This window comes from Peromyscus californicus, unplaced genomic scaffold, assembly GCF_007827085.1.
Source record: "Peromyscus californicus insignis strain IS unplaced genomic scaffold, ASM782708v3 Scaffold_11__1_contigs__length_118956290, whole genome shotgun sequence".
Classification (NCBI taxonomy): domain Eukaryota; kingdom Metazoa; phylum Chordata; class Mammalia; order Rodentia; family Cricetidae; genus Peromyscus; species Peromyscus californicus.
The window spans coordinates 68,045,812-68,067,755 of record NW_026294402.1 but is presented as its reverse complement, the minus strand read 5'-3'; the positions used below and the strand labels follow the sequence as shown (position 1 = coordinate 68,067,755).

Here is a 21,944-nt window from a genome sequence, read left to right as displayed (position 1 = left end):
GGCTGGGCAAAGGCTGGGCAAAGGGGCATCTGTCAAAAAAAAGTATGTGCCTATCTGACCCTGTAGAGACAGGGAACAATCACATTAGCTGAGTTGGTCCTCGTCAGCTTTTAGCAAGTCCGGAGCTCACAGTTGTCTGGAGTAGTGTAGTCAGCAATTGAAGCTTGGAGGTGTCTGCCAACCAAGTGGAAATCTGTTGAGACAAACTTAAACTAGGAACAGAAGTTAAAATATATTAGCTTATTTGGAACCCTTAGCCCCCCCTTCTTAATAACTGGAAAGAGCAGGAGTCCCAAGACAAGTGGAGAAAATTTAAGCTATACCTATCTGGAGTCCTTTTAACCTCTGTGAAGTAGATCTATGTTTTATGACTTTTTTTAACCCTCTGAGGCCTACAGGAACTATCTTACAAAATGACATAAAAGTTTTAGATACATTGGTATTACCAATCTGTACTGACATCCATATCATAGACAAGCAGTGATTCGTATCTGCAAAACAGCAGGAGTGGACTCATGCCTTTGAGTCCCAACAAGAACCACAGATATGGGTTAGAAGCATGTGCATTTTCATTCTGTCCAGAGAGCCAGGTATAAATTGAGCAGAGATTTTTGGCCTGATGAGAAGCACTTCTAGGTTTATAGATGACAACTAAAATAAATCTAAAATGTTGATCTTGTGACTGAACAGTAAGTAGTCATTGCTCTACCAGCTTAACAGAACTCCATTAAATGTTTAGTTCTGAACTGTTACATCACAGAACGGAAGAGAGCAATCTGAAACATTTTTTAACCTAAATCACTTTTTGAGATCCTCAAAGTTTAGAAGTTTTATATCCTCAGGCCTTTTTTAGACCCATATTTGAATCTTTGACATATTTAATTTTTTTTTTTTTCGTTTTTCAAGACAGGGTTTCTCTGTAGCTTTGGAGACTGTCCTGGACTAGCTCTGTAGACCAGGCTGGTCTCGAACTCACAGAGATCCGCCTGCCTCTGCCTCCCAAGTGCTGGGATTACAGGCGTGCACCACCACCCGGCTTAAATTTTTATATCTTAGAACATTCTCTTAAAAATTAGCTAACAAGCTAGCTATATAGATCTGGTTGTCTGATGCTGTCAAGCTGACAAAGTTATAGCTAGCCAAGCCATCAGTACTATGAGTGATCTGAGAAGGATAAACTATATCTAAGTGCAGACCAAGCAGCTTCCAATCCTATAAATGACAGGGACTAGTCCATACCCAGGTCTCCATGGCATTGGAAGCACCAGTCAGAACAGCATCAATCTTCTTCCACCATCAGGCCCATAAGGCAGAGGATTTTTTTCTTGTAAAATAGGGACAAGGAAGGCTGATCTTGATTTGTTCAGGCAAAAGGGTCCAATCAATTCCAGTGCCCTGCTGTTTGTCCACAGTCTGGGCTGGGTCCTGGTAGCAGGCGTTGCATTGGGGCATCTTGCCCTGTGGTCAGCGTTGTCATAATCCAGGCAGTGACATTGTGGTGCCTCATACATAATCTTCTTTGGAGACCTTGGGTCACTGCTAGGATCTGGAAGTCTGTCTGATATAATAAACTTTTAGATCGACATTTAAATGCCATATTCTGCAGATCTCTGAAGTATGAGGGCTTCCAGGTACATCTGAATAGACAAACTTTGTTTAGAGTTACTTATTTTAAGCTCAACCCTGAAAATATATGCAAGGGACTGAGTAAAGCTTATCCCTGTAATTAATTACATCAGTATTTAGCATGACTACAATTAAAGAACTTGGTTATTTATAGTTGACTATTTATTTATGTTCTCTAACAGTCTCCAATAAGCATCCTTAAAAACAATGATTTTAAATTGAAACTCTTTTGGTATCAAGTACGGGTTCAGTAAAGAAGCCAAAATAAAATATTAATATAAAATATATATATGATTCAGTTTATATAAATAGCTTAAATTTAACAAATTTAGCAAAGGCGAGGAGACTAGACAACATCTTGAATTACAAAGTTTAGCTGCCAGAACAAGCATTGAGAAGCAGCTTTATTATTTATCAAATACCGTGTTTTTTAAACTTATGTAGCCATCTATTTAAAATCTCTAGAAGTTTGCTGTTGAATACTTGGTAAAGACATAAGTATTAAGTGTAAATCTCTTAAGTTAGCTTTTGTTAACGTGAATAGATTTTTATAACCTTAGTGAAAGATGGCTGCCAGCCATGTGACTGCCCATGAGGTCACCAGCCAAGATGGAGCAAAGCCACGTGGTTGACATTTAAAGCATGTTTTTCTTTTTTTTTTTTTCTTTTTTTTTTTTTTTTTGGTTTTTCGAGACAGGGTTTCTCTGTGTAGCTTTGTGCCTTTCCTGGAACTCACTCGGTAGCCCAGGTTGGCCTCGAACTCACAGAGATCCGCCTGGCTCTGCCTCCCGAGTGCTGGGATTAAAGGCGTGCGCCACCACCGCCCGGCTAAAGCATGTTTTTCTAAACAATAATTACTTACACATATGCACAGTTGGATCCAAGTTACATACATATACATGCAGTTAAAGCTAGCTTACACTCATAGTTAAACCCAAGTCACATACATGTATGTTTATATACATACACATACATAAGCAGCTTGCAGAATCAGCTATTTTTAAAATGAAAACCAACCAGAATTAGTTCACATCCCCTCTGACTTTCTGCAACTTCCCATAAGACCCCTTCTGACCTTCTATAACCTCTCATGTACCCTCAGTCTGTCCAGACATTTATTTCAGATAAATTTCTCTTTTTATTTGTATTTATTTATTTATTTATTTAGTTTTTCGAGACAGGGTTTCTCTGTGTAGCTTTGGAGCCTGTCCTGGATCTCACTCTGTAGACCAGGCTGGCCTTGAACTCACAGAGATCTGCCTGGCTCTGCCTCATGAGTGCTGGGATTAAAGGCGTACAGCCACCACCGCTGGGTAAATTTCTTTTTTTTTAACATAGAAACTCTTCCAAAGTCTTTCTTGTGATTTCCCTCAGTAGCTTGGAATATACTGTAGAGCTACAATATTTTCAACAAGAACAGAAATACATGCATATACCATTACAAGAATAACTAAGTTTGCATCAGCACTGTACCACAGACAAGAAACCCCTTGGTTAGCCTTATAACATAGCCACGGTAGCTTAGCAACCATAGGCAGTGACATTCCATTCCTCTCTTGGAACCAAACCTTGATCGGGTTTGGCCCCAGGGCAGGTCTTAGAAGCCCCACCCATCATCATGGGAGATAGAAGGGGACCGCACACAGCATGCAGACAAAAGATTGTTATTAAACCGGGTGGTGGTAGCTCACACCTTTAATCCCAGCACTTGGGAGGCAGAGCCAGGCAGATCTCTGTGAGTTCAAGGCCAGCCTGGTCTACAGAGTGAGTTCCAGGACAGGCTCCAAAGCTACACAGAGAAACCCTGTCTCGAAAAACCAAAATAAAAAAGATGACTTTGAACTCTTGATTCTCTTACCTCAACCTCCCAAGTGCTTGGGATTATAGACACTAACCACCATGCTTGGCTATCTCTATTTTTTTTTTGTTTTTTTGGTTTTTGTTTTTTGGTTTTTGGTTGTTTTTTTTTTTTGGTTTTTTGAGACAGGGTTTCTCTGTGTAGCTTTGTGCCTTTCCTGGAACTCGTTTTGTAGACCAGGCTGGCCTCGAACTCACAGAGATATGCCTCCTGAGTGCTGGGGTTAAAGGCGTGCACCACTGCCAGGCGCATGCTATATTTTTAAAGATAAGTTTCTATTTACTGTGAGTTAAGTTGCTCTCTGTTTCCTGGAACCTGACCTTCCCCAACCCATGGCCTTGATTTGTTTTTTGAGAATACCCTGACCCTCTCTAATCACGTGGTGACTGTGATGAATTACTCATGCGTGGGAAACCCCCAGCTGGCCTGGCCAGGGTATCCCACTCGTGCAGGGAACCATGCTGGCATGATGGGCAGATGCACATGGCAGTGGCCAGTGATTTGCAACGCAGCCGGCTATATCCACGTGGAGAGTTTATTATAGTAGAGAGATGAAGAGAAAGATAGGAAAAGGGGGGGGAGGGCGAAGTCCTTCCTTAAAAAGAGGCTTTTACATTAGAAAGCATCAGAATGTAGGCAGACCTAAGGGGCAGGAGATTTCAAGGGGGCAGGTCAGAATATTAACAGTGACCATATGTTTTTTTGTTTTGTTTTTTTGATTTTTTGAGACAGAGTTTCACTGTGTAGCTTTGCGCTTTTCCTGGAACTCACTTTGTAGACCAGGCTGGCCTCGAACTCACAGAGATCCACCTGCCTCTGACTCCCAGTGCTGGGATTAAAGGCGTGTTCCACCACCGCCTGGCCTGTTTTGTTTTGTTTTGTTTTGTTTTTCCTGAGCGAGCGGAGGACCAAACCCAGGGCCTTGAGCTTGCTAGGCAAGCTCTCTACCACTGAGCTAAATCCCCAACCCTGACCATATGTTTTTTTAAAGAGTTTTTTTATTTCCTTATTGCTCCATTGTCTCCCTTCTATAAAGCTACTCATTTTACTCCTTATGGCCTGAGAGATGGATTCAGGCTGCTCTCTTTAACCTGACTTAGAAGGCAGCCGCTGGCCAGCTGTTGGGTGCACCCCCAAAGGAAAAAAAAATCAAGCTTGCTTCAAGTTGAAGTGGTGGGTCTTATTCTTGCTGTTGGGATTAACAGGGGTTCTCTCCTTTCACTATGTGGGTCCCAGGACCAAACTCAGATCTTCTGGCCTGGCAGCAAGTACCTTCACCCACTGAAGCAGCTCAAAGGCCCTAAGCTAGAGTTCATGTTCCCATCTCAGCCTCCCTCTGGCTAGGATTGTTGTATTTTAAAAACCCGCACAAAGGAGTCACTGTTGTTTTAAAAATAAAAGTGGTGCTGGTTACCGTGCGGAAAGGTCATGAGGCACGAGCCAGGACAAAGCCCAGGATCAGAGCTGGACACTGCATACACGTGGTACACAGACATTTAAGCAAACATTCACACACATGAAATAAATGAATAAAATTGCCCCCAAAAACATTTCGAACTATGTTCCCAAGATGTTGTTTTGACTGGGCCCCTCAATGGGCGTCTCATGGACTCTGCATTCCTGAGTTTGGGTTCCTTCGGCTTACAGTTCGTAGTTTGAAATGTTCACACAAACCTGATAGACTGCACCTCTTTTTTTTTTTTTATTATGGTTTAATTGGCACAAAGTTCACTAAAGAGCATTTACTTTTATACAGATTTGCAATTAGAAAAATACATTGACAAAAATATGGTTATTTTATATCAAATTTAAACCATTTCCAATGAGAATATAGGTTACTTTTTCCACAGATCAAGGCAGTTTTTGTGTGGGTATCTATCACACACATTTAACCCTATGCCAGGTTTGGAGCCAACAAGACCTGAATCTAACCATGGATCTAGTTCCCGAAAGCAGCACTATGCAAACATTAACTTATTTTTATTTACAAAAGAGACATTTGTATGTCTGATATGTGATAAACCGCACCCAAGTCTTAGAGCAACTTTGGAAGGCCCTGCTGTGCATGCCCCGCCCCCCTTGAAAGATAGGATAGGTTTCAGACACACGGGATCCAGATGCAAAAGCCTTAAGGACAACCTTGGTGTTTCAGAGCATCCCTCATTTCAGTGACAGAAAAGACTTAGTAGCCATGGCTAATTTGCTGGGGAGGGGCTCGAAGGACAATGGCAATATAGGATGTTGAATTTCAAAAAGCCTTTTAAGGGCTGGGTGTAATGGCTTCACCTTTAATCAGGTGGATCTCTCTGAGTCTGAGGTCAGCCTGGTCTACAGAGGGAGTTCCAGGACAGCCAGGGCTACATAGTGAGACCCTGTCTCCAAAAAAAAAAAAAAAAAAAAAAAAAAAGGCCACTTGAAAACTACTATGCAAACTACTTATTTTCCTTTTCTTTTCTTTTCTTTTCTTTTTTTTTTTTTTGGTTTTTCGAGACAGGGTTTCTCTGTGTAGCTTTGCACCTCTCCTGGAACTCACTTGGTAGCCCAGGCTGGCCTCGAACTCACAGGTAGCCTGGCTCTGCCTCCCGAGTGCTGGGATTAAAGGAGTGCGCCACCGCCGCCCGTCCTTTATATTTCTTTTAGTAATTACAAGTATTACAAGTTCTGCCAAGCATTCACTGTCAAAAAAAAAAAAAAACAACCCAAAACCCACAGTTTTTACTTTTTACAATTATAATTGGTGATATTTTTCCTTGGTGAAGTTCTTTGGCAATTCTGGCTTACTTTCTTTAAAAGCCTTTTGCTGTGAATGAGATCCCTTGGGTCTGAAGAAGTAGAATCTATGAAGAACAAACATTTTGAACCACCCTCTTTGGGCATGAAGACACTGAGGCGACAGAACACATGATCTGGCAAGACACAGCGAGGACACGGATAGGACACGGATGCCCACCTTCCAGGGGAAGTTCAGGCTGCTGCGAGACACCAGGCTTAAACGAGCACACACATGTGACTGCTTAGATACAGACATCCATCTCCCTCCAGACGGCAAATAAACCTGTGGCTTAATTAAAAAGAGAGTCCTTCAGTCACACTAACGGGGGAGAAGACAAACAGGGAGAGAGCATCGACGGACGCCAGCCTGATGGTAAAGTCACATGCTCAGCAGTCTACACAGGAACGGCAGCTCGAAAGTGCCAGACAAAACACAAATATGAAGAGAAGCAAGAGAAGTCTTTTCTCACCGTGCATTCAAGCAGAAGCCCGAGCTATGCTCAGCTGTGGACCGAACCAACAGACCACTAATAAACACCTGGGTCTCCGTGACCCTGAAGCCCAGAGCCAGAAAACCGACTTCACTAGCTTCCACCTCTTTACCCACCCCTGCCCTACAAACCCTTCCCCCACCACCAAACCCACAGTCAACCCAGCATCCCCAGTCTATAGAGATGGCTGTACTTTTAACGTAACGTCCAAGGGAAGGCCGACATGAGAGGTGATGCTGGATGACAGCGATCCAATGTGTACATGATATTAACATTCAAGTGTTGGTGAGTGATGTCCTAGAAGGTCAACTATGGTGTGGATTTTTAAACCTGGATTCTCAAGACCATGATAGCCTTTCATTGCTCAAAGATCCTAATGTCTTTAGGGGGACTCTAATGAGACTCCAGGTCTCATTAGGGGGCACACGTGACAGTGCCATCATCAGCACTCTAACATAACAGACGCAACCTTTCATGGCTGCAAAATCTTGACTACCTGAATGGCCTGCCATGGTGGGCTTAGGCTTTCAAGGCACTTTTGGCTCTGTGAAATAGTTCTCCCAATTCTTGGATCTATAAAGCTGCAACAACTTAGAAATGGATGCTGAGTTAATGTCCACTGGAGACAGGAGAAGCAGCTGGCGTTTGGTGCGGTGTGGTTCATCTCGGCTTTCCGGCTGGATCTCTGCGGAACGGCTCACAGGCCGGGGGCTGCGATGCTCACCTGGTGTCTCAACAGCCGCATATCCCCTTCTCCTTCTCCTCACTCAGCGGATCCGCAGAAGTGTGGCCATTGGACCGCACCACGCCCTCTGGAATCCAGGACTTGTCCACACACCGCTCCATCCGCTTCATTATCAGGTCCAGGAGCATCTCAATCGCTTGGCTGATGTTCGTTCCCGTGGCAGCGCTCGTTTCAAAATAGGGGATTCTGGAAGGACAGAAACGACTCAGTTGACGACGTGGAAGAGGGGGCGGTGACCTGTGCCCTTCATCATGTTTTAGCCATTCGTAATTTAGAGAACAATTTTAGGATACATATACGCGGCAACAATATGAGTTCAGTAGGGAACAGAGAGGAGGCAACGCCACCCCAGTTATAATTCAATGTGCCAAATTACCAGGAAAATGAATCTATTCCAGTATGGGTCTCTCTCAAAACAGTTCCTTCGTTATTTCATTTTTCAAAATGATATCATTTAGCAGCACCTAAAACAAACTCCAGCTTAAAGGACTGGCATCACTGTAACTGGCGTAAGCCGATCAGTGGGTCTGCCTGGGCTGGGTCTGCACCTGTCTCTCTCAGACAGTAAGTCGTCCTGAGGCAGAGTGTATGTGTAAAGAAAACTGGTCCTCTATGAGGAAGGAAGAGGTCGGGTATAAATGTTGTCTAAGCAACCACCCATATCTGCCCCAGAAAGCAGACCCAGTGTTTTTCTAAGAGAAGGCAGGACCAGGCATCATGGTGCACACCTGTAACCATAGCTTGCGGGGGTAGAGGCAGGAGGAGCAAAAGTTCAAGGGCAGCCTCACCACACAGCAAATTTGGGGAAAGCCTGGGCTACATTAGACCCTGTCTCAAAACAAAACACCCAGAGGCTACAAGAGAAGGGGAGAACGGGGGTGTGGGTGGGGCTTCAATTCTATCCCTTTAACTTGTCTGGTGTTGGGAGCACAAAGGTCCTTATGCCCACAGATCACTAGGGAAACCAGGAATGTTAAGCATGCAGAGGTTTCTTTTCAACTGTTTTCCAGCCAGAAGGCAGGGAGTGGATGTTGTTAATGACCTGGTGAACTTTGCTATGTAGAGCCAGATCTCACCCAAATCCCCCAGAATGTTTATCCTAGATTCTCCCTCCAAAGATCTTTATCTTTATATCTCAGTCAATTTAGAAGACATCCTTAGGGGAGATGTCACATGTATGTTGTAGGCCAAATGACCAGGCAGACCTTCCCTAAGCCCTTAAGCTATACATGTAGTTTATCTCTAGAACCGATCCTCTTCAAAGAAATAACATGCACTCTGAGTTGAGGTTGATGTAATTATGTCCCCATGTGCACCAGGGACTGTATTACACCAAGAAACTTTTTTTCAAACTGTACTACAGTAAACCATCTGGTGTTAGACTGACTCCAGAAGTTTTATCCAGCCCAGCTAACTAAGTGGAGCTGGACTGAGTTTCCCTGCGGGCTGGGATGCTTGCAGCATGCCCCCCCCCCCCCCCCCCGCCCCCCACATACACATTCTGGTACTTCCTTGCTACTTCCCAGAGAAGTTAAGCCTTAAGGGTCATTCAGCTTGTAAATGACACACGTATAAGTGTGTTATAAGTGTGTTCTCCCCATATTGCCATATACGTCCTCATCTATCCTATAGCCCCTGTTAAACTAGAAAATGTCCTCCTGGATCCACCACTGAGCAACCGCCATATAATCCTCTGGTTTTTGAGGTAGATTTTTTAAAAATAATTTATTTATTTTTATTTCATGTTCATTCGTGTTTTGGCTGCATGTAAGTGTGAAGGTGTCAGATCCCATGAAACTGGAAATTATAGACAGTTGTGAGCTGCCACGTGGGTGCTGGGAATTGAACCCAGGTCCTCTGGAAGAGCAGACGGTGCTCTTAACCACTGAACCATCTCTCCAGCCCTTTGAGACAGAATTTAACTAGGTAACAAATGGCTCTTAGTTTTCTATGTAGTCTAGGCTAGCCTCAAATTCACAATTCTCCTGCTTCAGCCTATGCAGTATTTGGACTGCAGAGGTGTACCACAACTCCTGGCTTAATATTTTATATATTTTTAAAGATTTATTTTTATTATTTTTAATTATGTGTGTATGCACGTGTGGTTTGTGCACATGAGTGCAGGTACCCACATGGGCAAAAGAAGGTGTTGGATCCCCCAGGAGCTGGTGTGACAGACAGTTGGGAGCCATCGGACATGGATGCTAGAAACCAAACTCTGGTCCTGTAAGGGCAGTAGATGCTCTTAACCACTGAGCCATCCCTCCAGCCCTGGATATTTCATACAACTGGAAAGGCAATTAATAAATAAATAAAAAAAATTGCCAGGCCGTGGTGGCGCACGTCTGTAATCCCAGTACTCGAGAGGCAGGGCCAGGTGGATCTCTGTGAGTTCGAGGCCAGCCTGGGCTACAGAGTGAGATCCAGGACAGGCACCAAAGCTACACAGGGAAACCCTGTCTCAAAAAAACAAAAATTACAAAATCTGAGCCTGGGGAAGAAAGTGAATATAAAAGGAAAGACTAGGAGCTGGAGAGATGTTCCGCACTTAAGAGCACAGGCTGCTCTTGCAGAGGACCTGGCCTCAGTTTCCAGCACCCACATGACAGCTCCCAACTGTATGTAACCGCAGTCCCAGGGGATCAGACACCTTCTCTGATCTTTTTCCAGACACTGTATGCAGGTGGTGCACAGGTATCTATGCAGGAAAACCACTCACAGGCATACAAAATACAGCAAGCAGTGTTGTTTTGTTTTGTTGAGACAGGATCTCCCTATGTAGCCCTGGCTGTCCTGGAATTTGCTACTTTGGCCAGGCTGGTCCTGATCTCACAGAGACCTGCCTGCCTCTGCCTCCTAAGTGCTGGCATTAAAGGTGGTGTGTGAGCTGGGCTGTAGTGGTGTGTAGCACACTTTCTTGGACCACCAGGCCCCAAATCATGACACAGAGACTTATTAATTATGAATGCTTGGCCTTAGCTTAGGCTTGTTTCTAGCTAACCTTTTTTTTTTAACTTAAATTAACCCCTTTCTATTAATCCATGTGCTGCACCAAGGTTTGTTTACTTCATCTAAGTACCGTCCATCCTGCTTTCCTGCATGGCTGGCTGGCTGGCTCCCCTTTTCTCTCTGCCTGCCAGGCCTGCCTATCCCTCCTCTGCCTAGGTATTGGCCATTCAGCTTTTTATTTGACCAATCAGGTGCCTTAGGCAGGCAAGGCAAAACACCAACACATCTTTACATAATTAAACAAATGCAGCATAAACAAAAGCACACGTCTTTACATAGTTAAACTAATATTCTACAACAGTGGTACACTCCTTTAATCCCAGCAGGGAGGCAGAAGCAGGAGAATCTCTGAGTTCCAAACCTGCCTGGTCTACAGAGTGAGTTCCAGGACAGCCAGGGCTACACAGAGAAACCCTGTCTTGAAAAACCAAAATAATAATAATAATAATAATAATAATAATAATAATAATAAATTTAATTAAATAAATAAGGATTCTGGGTTGTAGAGCAAGCACTGTGCTTCCAGCACAGCTCTGGAGGCCTCTCCTTATCTGTGAAGAGGAAGAGCAGTAGTTCATGAGGTCATGACACTAAGGTGATAAGACAGCACACACATACTTAGCACAAACGTTCAGACATGAGAGTCTTCTCGCAAAAACAATATTCTTGCTGCATGGGATGGTGCATGCCTGCAATCCCAGCATGCCAGAGGCACCATTTCTGTACATTCAAGAGCTGCTTGGTCTACAGAGTGAGATCCAGGTGCCAGCCAGGAGTATGTCTCTAGAACAGCCTATCTCAAAAAGCCAGTGTGGGCGTGTATGTGTGTGTGTGTGTGTGTGTGTGTGTGTGTGTGTGTGTGTGTACGTGCATGTATATTCTTTTTTTAAAAAAACATTTTTTAAAAAAAAGTTTAGCGAGGCGGTGGTGGCACATGCCTTTAATCTCAGCACTTGGGAGGTAGAAGCAGGAGGATCTCTGTGAGTTCGAGGCCAGCCTAGTCTACAGAGGGAGTTCCAGGACAGGCTCCTGGTTATATGGAGAAACCCTGATGCTGGAGGGGGGGGTGTTTATCTAGGCATCAATTCAAAAGGATCATTACTTTAACCACAGAAAACTGGTACTACCCTTTATGTCCACACGAGGGTGCTAAAACAGCACCATCCGGGGAGCTCTCTTGCTAGAAGTATGAAAAATAGTTGGTTGAAATTGACATCCACCTACATACACATGGCCACTTGTTAGCTATTTGGAGTTCGTGGAAAAAAAGACTAATTTTGATGTGCTTTTAAGAATAGATTCATCGAAGAACCACTGAACTCGATGTTGTTTTTACATATCTATATCTGTATAAAATAATGATTATAAATGTTTGTTTAAAAAGGTGAAATGCAAATGTGAATTTAACAAGAAGTTGTAGATTTTCAACACTGTACACTCCTTTGTTACAAATAAGTATTTATTCTTCTAAAAAAAGAATAGGTTCATCACAGCAGGGTGTGGTGGAGCACACTAATGCCAGCACTGGGGAGGTAGAGGCAAGCAGATGGATCCGTGTGAGTTCGAGGCCAGCCTGGTCTAAAGTAGTGAGTTCCTAGCCAGTCAAGGTGGTTACACAGAGAAACCTGTCTCCAAAAATCACACACACACAAAATAGATTCACCCCAATTTTATTATTTATTTATTTTGGTTTTTTTGAGATAAGGTTTCTCTGTGTAGCCCTGGCTGTCCTGGAACTCACTCTGTAGACCAGGCTGGCCTCGAACTCAGAGATCCACCTGCTTCTGCCTCCTGAGTGCTGGATGAAAGGTGTGGACCACCACCATCCAGCTGATTCATCGCAATTTAAAAATAAAAACACCAAGTAAACAAAATGGCAACAATGTTGAATCAAGAGACTGTCTCATTTGAGATCTCCACCAGGATATCCAAGGGGCAGAATCCTCCCATAGCTGACCTCTTTTCTATATTTATTTATCGACAAAACTAGAAACTTAAAACCAAGTTGCCAAGGCTTAAGAGATGGCTCAGTAAACCAAGATGGCTGAGTGGTTAAGAGTGCCCACTGTCCTGGCAGAGGATCCATGTTCAGTTCCCAGCACCCATACTCACAACTGCCTGGAACTCCAGCTCCAGAGGATGAAATGCCTCTGACATCTGTATCTGTGCCATACCTGGTGGGTACCTGCACGTACACACACACACACACACACACACACACACACACACACACACACACACACACTTACTTTCCTGGCCTGTGCAAGGCCTTGGGTTCAGTCTCCAGCACTGCAGAAGTTGCCAGAATGAACAGCAAGGATGCCTGGAGAGCTTTGTCAAATGTGTCTAGGTGTTTGACTTACATGTGGACAGAATTCACAGCGAGTCCTGCCAGAGGCTGAGTGCTCACAGGAATGGGCTGTGTGATGATCATCTGAACCTGGAAGTCTGTGGAAAATGAAATCTGGATCCTCAGGAACTAACTACTGAGTCACAGTGCATTCCAGGAATCAGTTTTGTGTTTGGTTGTAGCTTACTTATGTGGTTTTAAAGTATGCCCAGGTTGTAGCTTACTTATGTGGTTTTAAAGTATGCCCAATAATACATCATTAATTTCTTTCTTTTTAAATTTTTTTTTAAATTTTTATGTGTATGAGTGTTTTGCCTATATGTATATGTGTGCACCATATGTGTGCCTTGTGCCTGAGGGAGTCAGAAAAGGATCCCCTGGATCTGGAGTTATGGATGGTTGTAAGCCACCAAGTGGGTTCTGGGCACCAAACCCTGGTCCTCTGAAAGAGCAACAAGTGCTCTTAACCATGGAGCCATCCCTCCATCCCCCATTCATTTCTTCCTCAACTCAAGGATGTCAAGTTTATAAGAGATCAAATGACCAATCAGAGGCCAAATGATTCAGACCACGTGTAACCTAGTTCAGTGTTGGTACAGAGCATTGCCAAATTCAGACCCCTGAAATCCAAAACATGGTCTGTGCTGATGTCTGGTATCTGCCATTGATGTTGTGAATAAAGGCTTTGTTTTGGTTTTTGAGACAATTCCTCTATCTGTTCCTGTCTGGTTGTCCTGGAACTCACTATCTAGACCAGGCTGGCCTTGAACTCACAGAGAACAGTCTGCCTGAGTGCTAGGATTAAAGGCATGTGCCACCGCCACTGCCACCCAGCGTGAATAAAGATTTTCAACTGAGTGTTCATTGCAGAAACTTTGAGCACCTTCCCTTATCAGTAACCAGCAGAGTCCTCATCTCAGATCTGTGGCCAGTTATGTGCACAGCACACAAGTGTGGACATTCGGGTGTCCTTTAATTCCACTCACAAGCTTCTTGGTTTCCTCCATTCTGAATAAAGCAGGCCATGTGGCTTATTACCACCACCAACTATCCTCTGTGACCAAAGGAGCGTGGACTGTTTCCATCCTCTCTTCTCCTGGCATGTCCTTTATCCTCATCGATTCAAACCTCTTCTCATGGGGGGTGGGGCATAGCTTAGTGGTAGAGTGCTCGCCTGGCATGTGTGAGGACTTGTCAATTCCTCATAGTACAAAACAATAAAACCCTTAACAAACAAACAAACAAAAAGCTCTTCTAATTTTAACTCAACTCGCCCATCTTTGTGGTGTCTTCCATGGCCAGTGCATGCTGGACACAGGGAAAGACAGTCCGTCCCCCCACGCTCAGATCAACAGAAAGCAACAGGGAGCTCTCTGATGCCAGGCAGACCGCAGAACCCTGAGACCCCAAACGGAGTAACAAGAAAAGGGCTGCTGAAGCCCCAGGGTGGGGACAAGTTGACCCTTCTTCTCGGCAGGTGCTTGAGAAACACTTGTCAAAAGACTCCTCTCACTGGCCCGCTTTCTCATTCACGTCTCCAAAGCATGGATGATAACCACAGTCTATTGCTTCATGGCTGACTTCCTCCTGATCTCCTTGCAAAACAGCCTCCCTTTCAGCACTTCGGTCTGACTTGTGGTGGCCCCCTGCCACCCCGCCGTGTTCCCCGCCCCCATAATTTCCTTTCCACACTATTTGAGTGCCTCTCAACAGGGAGGGGGCATGCCAGAACTGCCTGTGAGTTCTGCCAGCCTCCGGCTCAGAATCTTCCAAGTAGGTTGGCCGTCACCACTGCATAGGAAAATCACGTGGCAAGCTGTGAAAAGCACCAGTGCCCAGGTCCCCACACGTCGTATATCACTGGAGTTGGGCTGAACATTTCCCAGAATTTGCTTTTGGGTTAGGGTGGACCCCAGGAGAGGTCTGGGGGAAGTGAAGCAGGACCCTTTAAAGATTCTCGTGCACAGGCACTTACCTGCTGAGTTATCTTGGCGTAGCCTAGCGACCAGCCCTGCACCTGTCCCTTCTCCCTTGTCTCTCCATAGCACCCGAGGCTCCCAAGCCAGGTGTGTGGTTAGCCCTGAGATGAAGGGCCTGGCCTGTGCAGAATGCCCACACCACTAAGGTCAGAGGCACCAGCTGAGAGGAGGTGGTTCGGGACACGGTTATGAACCCCAGCTGGTCCTCATTTCCGGTATTCACGCCGTTTTCCTTCCTGACAGCCCATCCTGTGGACCACCCCAAGATTCTGCATCTGATGCAAAGAGAAATTTCCAGAGACTATGTAGCTACAATGGAATAAGGTCAGATCCCTGCAACAGATAGATATGTGTACTCGGGCTTGCATGTTCATGTGCAGGTGCACATGAAACGCATGTGCTGGTAGAGGCTAGAGGTTAACCGTGAGTGAGAATCCTCAGGCATCATCCACCTTCTTTTTATTTTGATACAAGGTTTCTCATTGGCCTGGAATTTACCGGTTATGCCGGGATGACGGGCAGCAAGGGGTTCACCTGTTTCTGCCTCCTAGTGCTGGGATTAAATGAGAGCTCTAACAGACCCAATTTGTTCCGGTTTGTAAGACCCAGGGCCTCACTACGTAGCTCTGGCTTGCCTCAAACTCAAAGAGATCCGCCTGTTTCTGCTTCCTGAGGAGGAGGATTAAAGGCGTGCCCACCACACCAGGATTTAAACGCGGGTTCCGGAGGTGAGCGGGGTATCAAACTCAGGTCCTCAGGCTGGCATGGTAAGCACTTGTCAGCTGTGCCAACACCCCCCAGCCCAGGAGCTCTTCACAGAGCTTCAAAGCACCCGACACAAACCTAACTGCTACAACTCCACATGACCACGCCCGCGGAGGTGAGGCCCACACTCCTGCAACTGTCAGAAGCTCCCAGGTGTCTCCGAGGGTTCAACACCATCTACCCTGGCATGAGACGTTCCACCTCTCACTGCATCTCCTTGCCAGAGTAAGCCAGCAGGGCTGGTGGGAATCCCCCAGGTGAAGTGGTAACTGCTGGAGGCTTAAAGTCGTGCCCCGCCGCACCCTCTGTGTTTTAAACTCTCCTGTATCCTGTCGTGGAATAATGTTTTAGGATGTGTTACTTTTGTTACTGCTGTGGAACATTTGTTTTAATGATGCAAAAATGTGTTGCATTCTTTTACGTTGCATTTGTTTAACTTTGTGAAGCTGTGTTTTGCTTTGCCTGTACAAAACAACTGATTGGTCTAATAAAGAACTGAACAGCCAATAGCAAGGCAGGAGAAAGGATGGGCGGGGCTGGCAGGCAGAGAGACTATAGAGAAGGAGAAATCTGGGAGAAGGAGGAGGAACAAGAAAAGAAGAGAGAGGACACCAAGGGCCAGCCACTGAGCCTCACAGCCAGCCATGGAGTAAGAGTGAAAATAAGATATACGGAAGTTAAAAAAAGGAGAAAGCCCAGAGGCAAAAGGTAGATGGGATAATGTAAGAAAAGCAGGCCAGCAACTAGTCAATAGTCGTGCCCCGCCCCACCCCATGTGTCTTCTCTCCCTATCCCTCTTTTCCTTTCCCAGAAATCCAACCCCTGAACACCTCACAAATCACTGCCGTCCCCCAGCTTCTAGTCTTTCACCCTTCATTTTACCCCACCTGCAGCTCCTGGAAGAGCATAACACTTATCTGTGCTCAAAAGCTTCCAACCCTCTGTCTCCTTGGCTGATAGTCAAAGCCCCCCAGAGCCTGGCTTCTTCCCACCCGGCCTACCTAACCTTCCATTCCTCCCCCTGTCAGTCTCCTCCTTTAGTCCTTCCCGAAGCTCCATCCGACCATGGAAAAGCAAAGCAGAAATCACACAGTCAATGGTCCTTCCCTGGCTACCTAAACTATCAGGTTAGCACCCCACCTGTAAGACCCTAAGACCGGTGCGATCTCTTGTCTCATCCCTTCTAAATCCCACCTCCGTGATGGGGACGCAGCTCTCCTGGTAGAGCATTTGCCTAGCATGAACGGAGCTCTGGGTTCAGTCCCCAGCTCTGAGTAAAACTAGGCATGGTAGATCAGATATGTAATCTAAGCACTTGGGATGTAGAGACAGGAGCTTCAGGAATTCAAGGTACATAAAGTCCAAGGTCAGTCTGGTCTACAAGAGACCTTGTCTCAAAAAAAAAAAAAAAATCTGCTTCCTGCTTGTTACTACTGAAGATTTGTTTATGTGTATGTGATTGTAAGCACATGTGTGTGCATGAAAGTGTGCAAGCCAGAAAAAGGTGTCAGGTGTCCCCCTCTTTCTCTTTCTGTCTTTTAAGGCAGGGTCTCTCCCTGAACCTGGGATTCACATCTTCTCAACCAGGCTGGAAGCCAGCAAGCCCCGGTGATCCTGTCTCTGCCTCCCTCAGAGCTGGGGTTCTAGGCATGCACCAGACACCCAGATTGTAACATGGTCCACACTTTGGTCCTTGTGGTTGTGAAGCAAGCATTCTCAACTGCTGAGCACTCCCTCCATCCCTGCCTCCTACTTCTAATAGTGAGCAGCTTTAGGTCTACATTTGCATTCTCATAATTCAGGAGAGGGAAGTACAATGAAGCAATAACCTCTCTGGAGAGCTCATCCTCTCCTTTCACGTGCAAGCCCTGTGGTGCCTCCACGAACCTACTCTACGAGCTGAAGGAGGAAGACTGTTTTCTGGCCTTCCACTCAAAATCAGCGGAAACTGAAGGGCATCTTCACCTCCCCCCAGTCAAAGCCAACGCCTGCTCTATCATACCTAATAAGGCCTTCTCAATTGCCAGGACTCTGCAACGGTATGTAAAGTGGTGTTGAAATTTCCTTGTTGAACACAGAGGATTTCCTTATTCTAAGAGTCTTCTGTTAGCCAGCCTTTAATTCCAGGGCTCAGGAGTCAGAAGCAAGTTGACCTCTGAGGTCAAGGCCAGCCTGGTCTACAGAGTGAGTAGACCAGGACAGCAACAGCTATACAGAGAAACCCTGTCTCAAATAACTAACTAATTAACTAACTAACTAACAATAAAGAAGATTCTTCTGTTTGCATGTTGGACAGAAGGCCCTACAGTCAGTATGTCTGCACTCAAGGCTCCTTTCCTGCAAATTCCAAGAGATACAAAAGGGGACCAAGACACCCGAGGACACCCCACCCCACGTTTCTTCTGTAACCCCTACTGTGATACTCGTGTGAAATATGAGGCATTTGACACCTCTCAAGGCCAAAAGCTAAGCTTTTTATGTTATTTCCTCACTTTGTCACTTCAGTTACTCACTCACAGGTTAATGTTTCTGTTCCAATGTTTCCTCCAGATCCCACAGCAGGAATACTCACCCATACTTCTCTGCCAGTTCCCTGGCTTCCTCCTCTTTCACTGCCCTCTGGTCTTCCAGGTCACTCTTATTCCCACACAGCACTATATCCGGGTTCTCACAGTATGCATGCATTTGTAGCTGGCCTGAGATACAGGAGAGTTTGTTATAGTAGTCATGATGTAAACACGAGACCAATAGAAAATATGTGCAAAAGTGCTTCTGAAAACCACATGTGCACATACAGAGGTAAAGAGCTGATAGACTGTTTCAAAGCATCAATAATATAATCTTTAAAACTGAATAGATTATTCCTGTCCTTAACACACACATTAGAGAGATGGAAGAATACTATAACCCTTAAAGTGTGTGAGTGTGTGAGTGTGTGAGTGTGTGTGTGTGTGTGTGTGTGTGTGTGTGTGTGTGTGTGTGTGTGTGTTTTACTAATCTTTTTTTTTCTTCTTTTTTTGGTTTTTTGAGACAGGGTTTCTCTGTAGCTTTGTAGCCTGTCCTGGATCTCACTATATAGACCATGCAGGCTTCGAACTCATAGAGATCTGCCTGCCTCTGCCTCGTGGGCGCTGAGATTAAAGGCGTGCGCCACCACCGCCTGGCTGTGTTTTACTAATCTTAAACCCCTGCTTGTCACTTATTTTATTTTCTCTCAACAGTAGTAATATTTGTAAAGAATTGTTTTTTGTTTTTTGAGACATCCCGTATCCCTCAAGACTGGCCTCCAGCTCACTGCATAGCCAAGGATGCACTTAAATGCCCTTACTGCTCCCATCTCCTGAGGGAATTACAGAATTACAGGTATGTAGTACAGGACAGTTTTATAGGGTGCTGGAGATGGTAACTAGGGCTTCATGTGTGCTAAACACCTACCAATTGAGCTGGATTTCCAGCTCAAAGAAATATATTTCTGTAATCGAACCTAGTTAACATCTGAAATGTTTTTCATACGTCTGTGTCATCCCAAGGCAGGACCAGTCTATTTAAAACAATTAAGAAGCTGGGTGTGATGAGGCTGAGACAAGAGGTTCCATAAGTTCAGTGATAGCCTGGGCTACACAGCAAGACCTTGTCTTACACAAACAGTAACTATGGTTTGATGGTTAGGATTCTGCCCTCACTCGAGTTCAGGATCTTGCGTCTTACATCATCAGGGTGCACTGACGACTACATATGCACCTTAAAAGCTGGACGCAGACCCCACCCTCTCTCTCTCTCCTCCCCAGGCCTGGTCCTCTCCCACTTCCCTCCCAATAAAGCTCTGAAGACTAACACTGGGTTCTGTCGTGACCATGACCTTTCCACGCGGCAACCAGCGCTGTAGGCTGCAACCAGCGCCGTTTATCCTTCTTCCATTGATGACATAAGAAGACAAAGTAAATAGTAAAATGACTGTCACCAAGACCAAGGGGAAGAAGGGTGCTACAGTCATAGTCTATAACTTTTATATCCTTTCATCTAAAATCCTTTAGCTAGGCTTAATTATGAAAAGGAAGAGAGGGGCTGGAGAGGGGGCTCAGTGGTTAAGAGCACATGTTGCTCTTCCCGAAGACCTGGGTTCTGTTCTCACCACCACTCACTTCAGGTGGCTCACCACCAGCGGCTACAATGGCCTCCCGGGGCACCTGCACTCACATGCACCTACCCACACAGACACAAGGTTTAAAAAGTTGTAAAAATGAAATCTTTAAAAAAAAAAGAAAAGAAAAAGAGCTCCAGGGTGCTAAGTAGCTCCATCTTCCAAAGAAGGAAAATAAAACCCAACTTCTCTCTCCTCACACTCCAGAACAGAACTGGAGCAGCTGAACTTTCACAATCCGAGGTCTCCGAGAGCATGACCCTGTGTGTGTTTTCTCACTATCAGCTAGGAGTGTTGACACTCCAATTCCTCCCCACAAAGTCAGGTCATACATATCTTATCGAGAGAAGGTGAAGGAGGAGGAAGTTTCCCCAAGCATTAACACAGGCCTGAATTTCAGGATTTTGTCTTTTGCCTTCAGGGGATAACTTAGGTCACAAGACTTGCCCAGACCCTGTTTCCTGCACAAGCCAGGCCTCCTCTCCCCTCAAGTTGTTAGTGTGCAGTCCCCACACTCTTTAATGCCCAGACACAACTTCCTTCAAGAGTGGCTCCATTGTCTCCTCTGCTGGTCTCCTCTGTGCTCCCTTAGCACCTTCAATGTCCATTCCCATGGTTACGAGCATCTCCTAGAGTTGAAGCAGGACTCTCTTGCCCTGCTACTGGCTGTGCCCACCACCCCCATCCCCATCCCCCTCCCCCAGAAGTTATCAGACCACCTTAGCTTCCTTATCTATAAATGATCTCAACAGTACTTACTTCCCAGGGTCAAGGGGAAGATTAACTAATACACTGAGTCTCTGAGTAAGGTGTGTGGGCTAGCAGCCTCAGCATCCCCTGAGAATTTACTGGAAATGCAAATTCTAGGTCCTACCCAACATCTACTGACCAGGAACACGGATGTGGGGGGACCACCCTCCAAGAGACTCAGACACATACGCACACTCAGTTAATAAACCAAAGCACTTCTAAGACTGTAAGTAACAGTTCACAGTGTCTATGTTGGTGAGTCTCTGAGATGTCATTGCTCTCTCTCTCTCTCTGTCTCTCTGTCTCTCTTTCTCTTTCTGGGGGGAGGATTTTCCAGACAGAGTTTCTCTGTGTAACAGCCCTGGCTGTCCTGGAACTACTCTGTAGACCAGGCTGGCCTTGAACTCACAGAGATCCTCCTGTGTCTGCTTCCCGAGTGCTGGGGTTAAAGCCATTTGCTACCATGCCCAGCTGAGGTTATTGTTCTCATCTCTAAATTTTCGTAATGAAATTTATGAAATAATTTCATAATGATTCATTATTTCATGAAACAATGAAAATTATGAAGTAATGGGTAATGAAGTAAATTAGTTATCTGAAATTTTTCTCTAAAGAAGGACATACCTAAACACCTGCAGCCTGAGGTGAGATATGGTAAAGATCAGATATGTGTTAAAACAATAAAATAAAATAGCAGTCATTAATAAGAGAGGGAATATTCCAGCTAAGATGATCATGGAAAATTTCATGGAAGTTATTTCCAGGTTTTAAAAAAATAAACGTAACTTGGAGTCTGGAACAATGGTTAAAAGCTGGGTGCTTTTCCAGAGGACCCAGGTTCTAGTCCAGCATCCACATGGTGGCTCACAACTGTCTGTAATTTCAGTCCCAGGGGATCTGACGCCCTCTTCTGGCCTCCATAAACACTGCACACACGAGTGCACAGACATGCAAGTAAAATACACACATAAAATTAAAATGTAAATAAGTAAAAAAAAAAACAAAAAAAAAAAACCTCTAACCTGTCAGAAAGATGGGAAAATAGAGGGATGTACAACACAGTGAAAGAAAAAGGTTAAAAGTGAAAAGGGAGGGCTGGAGAGATGGCTCAGCGGTTAAGAGCACTGACTGCTCTTCCAGCTCAGCGATTAAGAGCACTGACTGCTCTTCCAGAGGACCTGGGTTCAATTCCCAGCACCCATATGGCAGCTCACAACTGTTCGTAACTCCAGTTCCAGAGAACCCTCACACAGACATACATGCAGACAAAACACCAATGCACATAAAATAAAAATAAATAAATTGTTAAAAAAAAGTGAAAAGGGAAATGTGTGAGTTTGGAGGTTTAGACTACCTAAAAGTTCTGTTAAGAATCAATGTTAGGGGCTGGAGAGATGGCTCAGAGGTTAAGAGCACTGACTGCTCTTCCAGAGGTCCTGAGTTCAATTCCCAGCACCC

General features: G+C 45.0%; 1 protein-coding gene across 3 annotated transcripts in view; it reads right to left on the bottom strand.

Annotated features, from left to right (window-relative positions):
• Positions 1-5,939: 5,939 nt before the first annotated feature.
• Positions 5,940-21,944, bottom strand: part of Rab27a (RAB27A, member RAS oncogene family) — a 52,475-nt gene continuing 36,470 nt past the window's right edge. For 2 of the 3 annotated variants that reach the window (XM_052714274.1, XM_052714285.1), the window contains exons 5-6: positions 18,168-18,291; positions 5,940-7,678 (exon numbers count right to left, since the gene is read on the bottom strand). In XM_052714274.1, coding sequence (XP_052570234.1) covers positions 7,480-7,678; positions 18,168-18,291 — 323 coding nt within the window. In that variant the 3' untranslated portion in view covers positions 5,940-7,479. The remainder of the gene's footprint in view (positions 7,679-18,167; positions 18,292-21,944) is intronic. The other variant, XM_052714290.1, reaches the window with a different exon arrangement.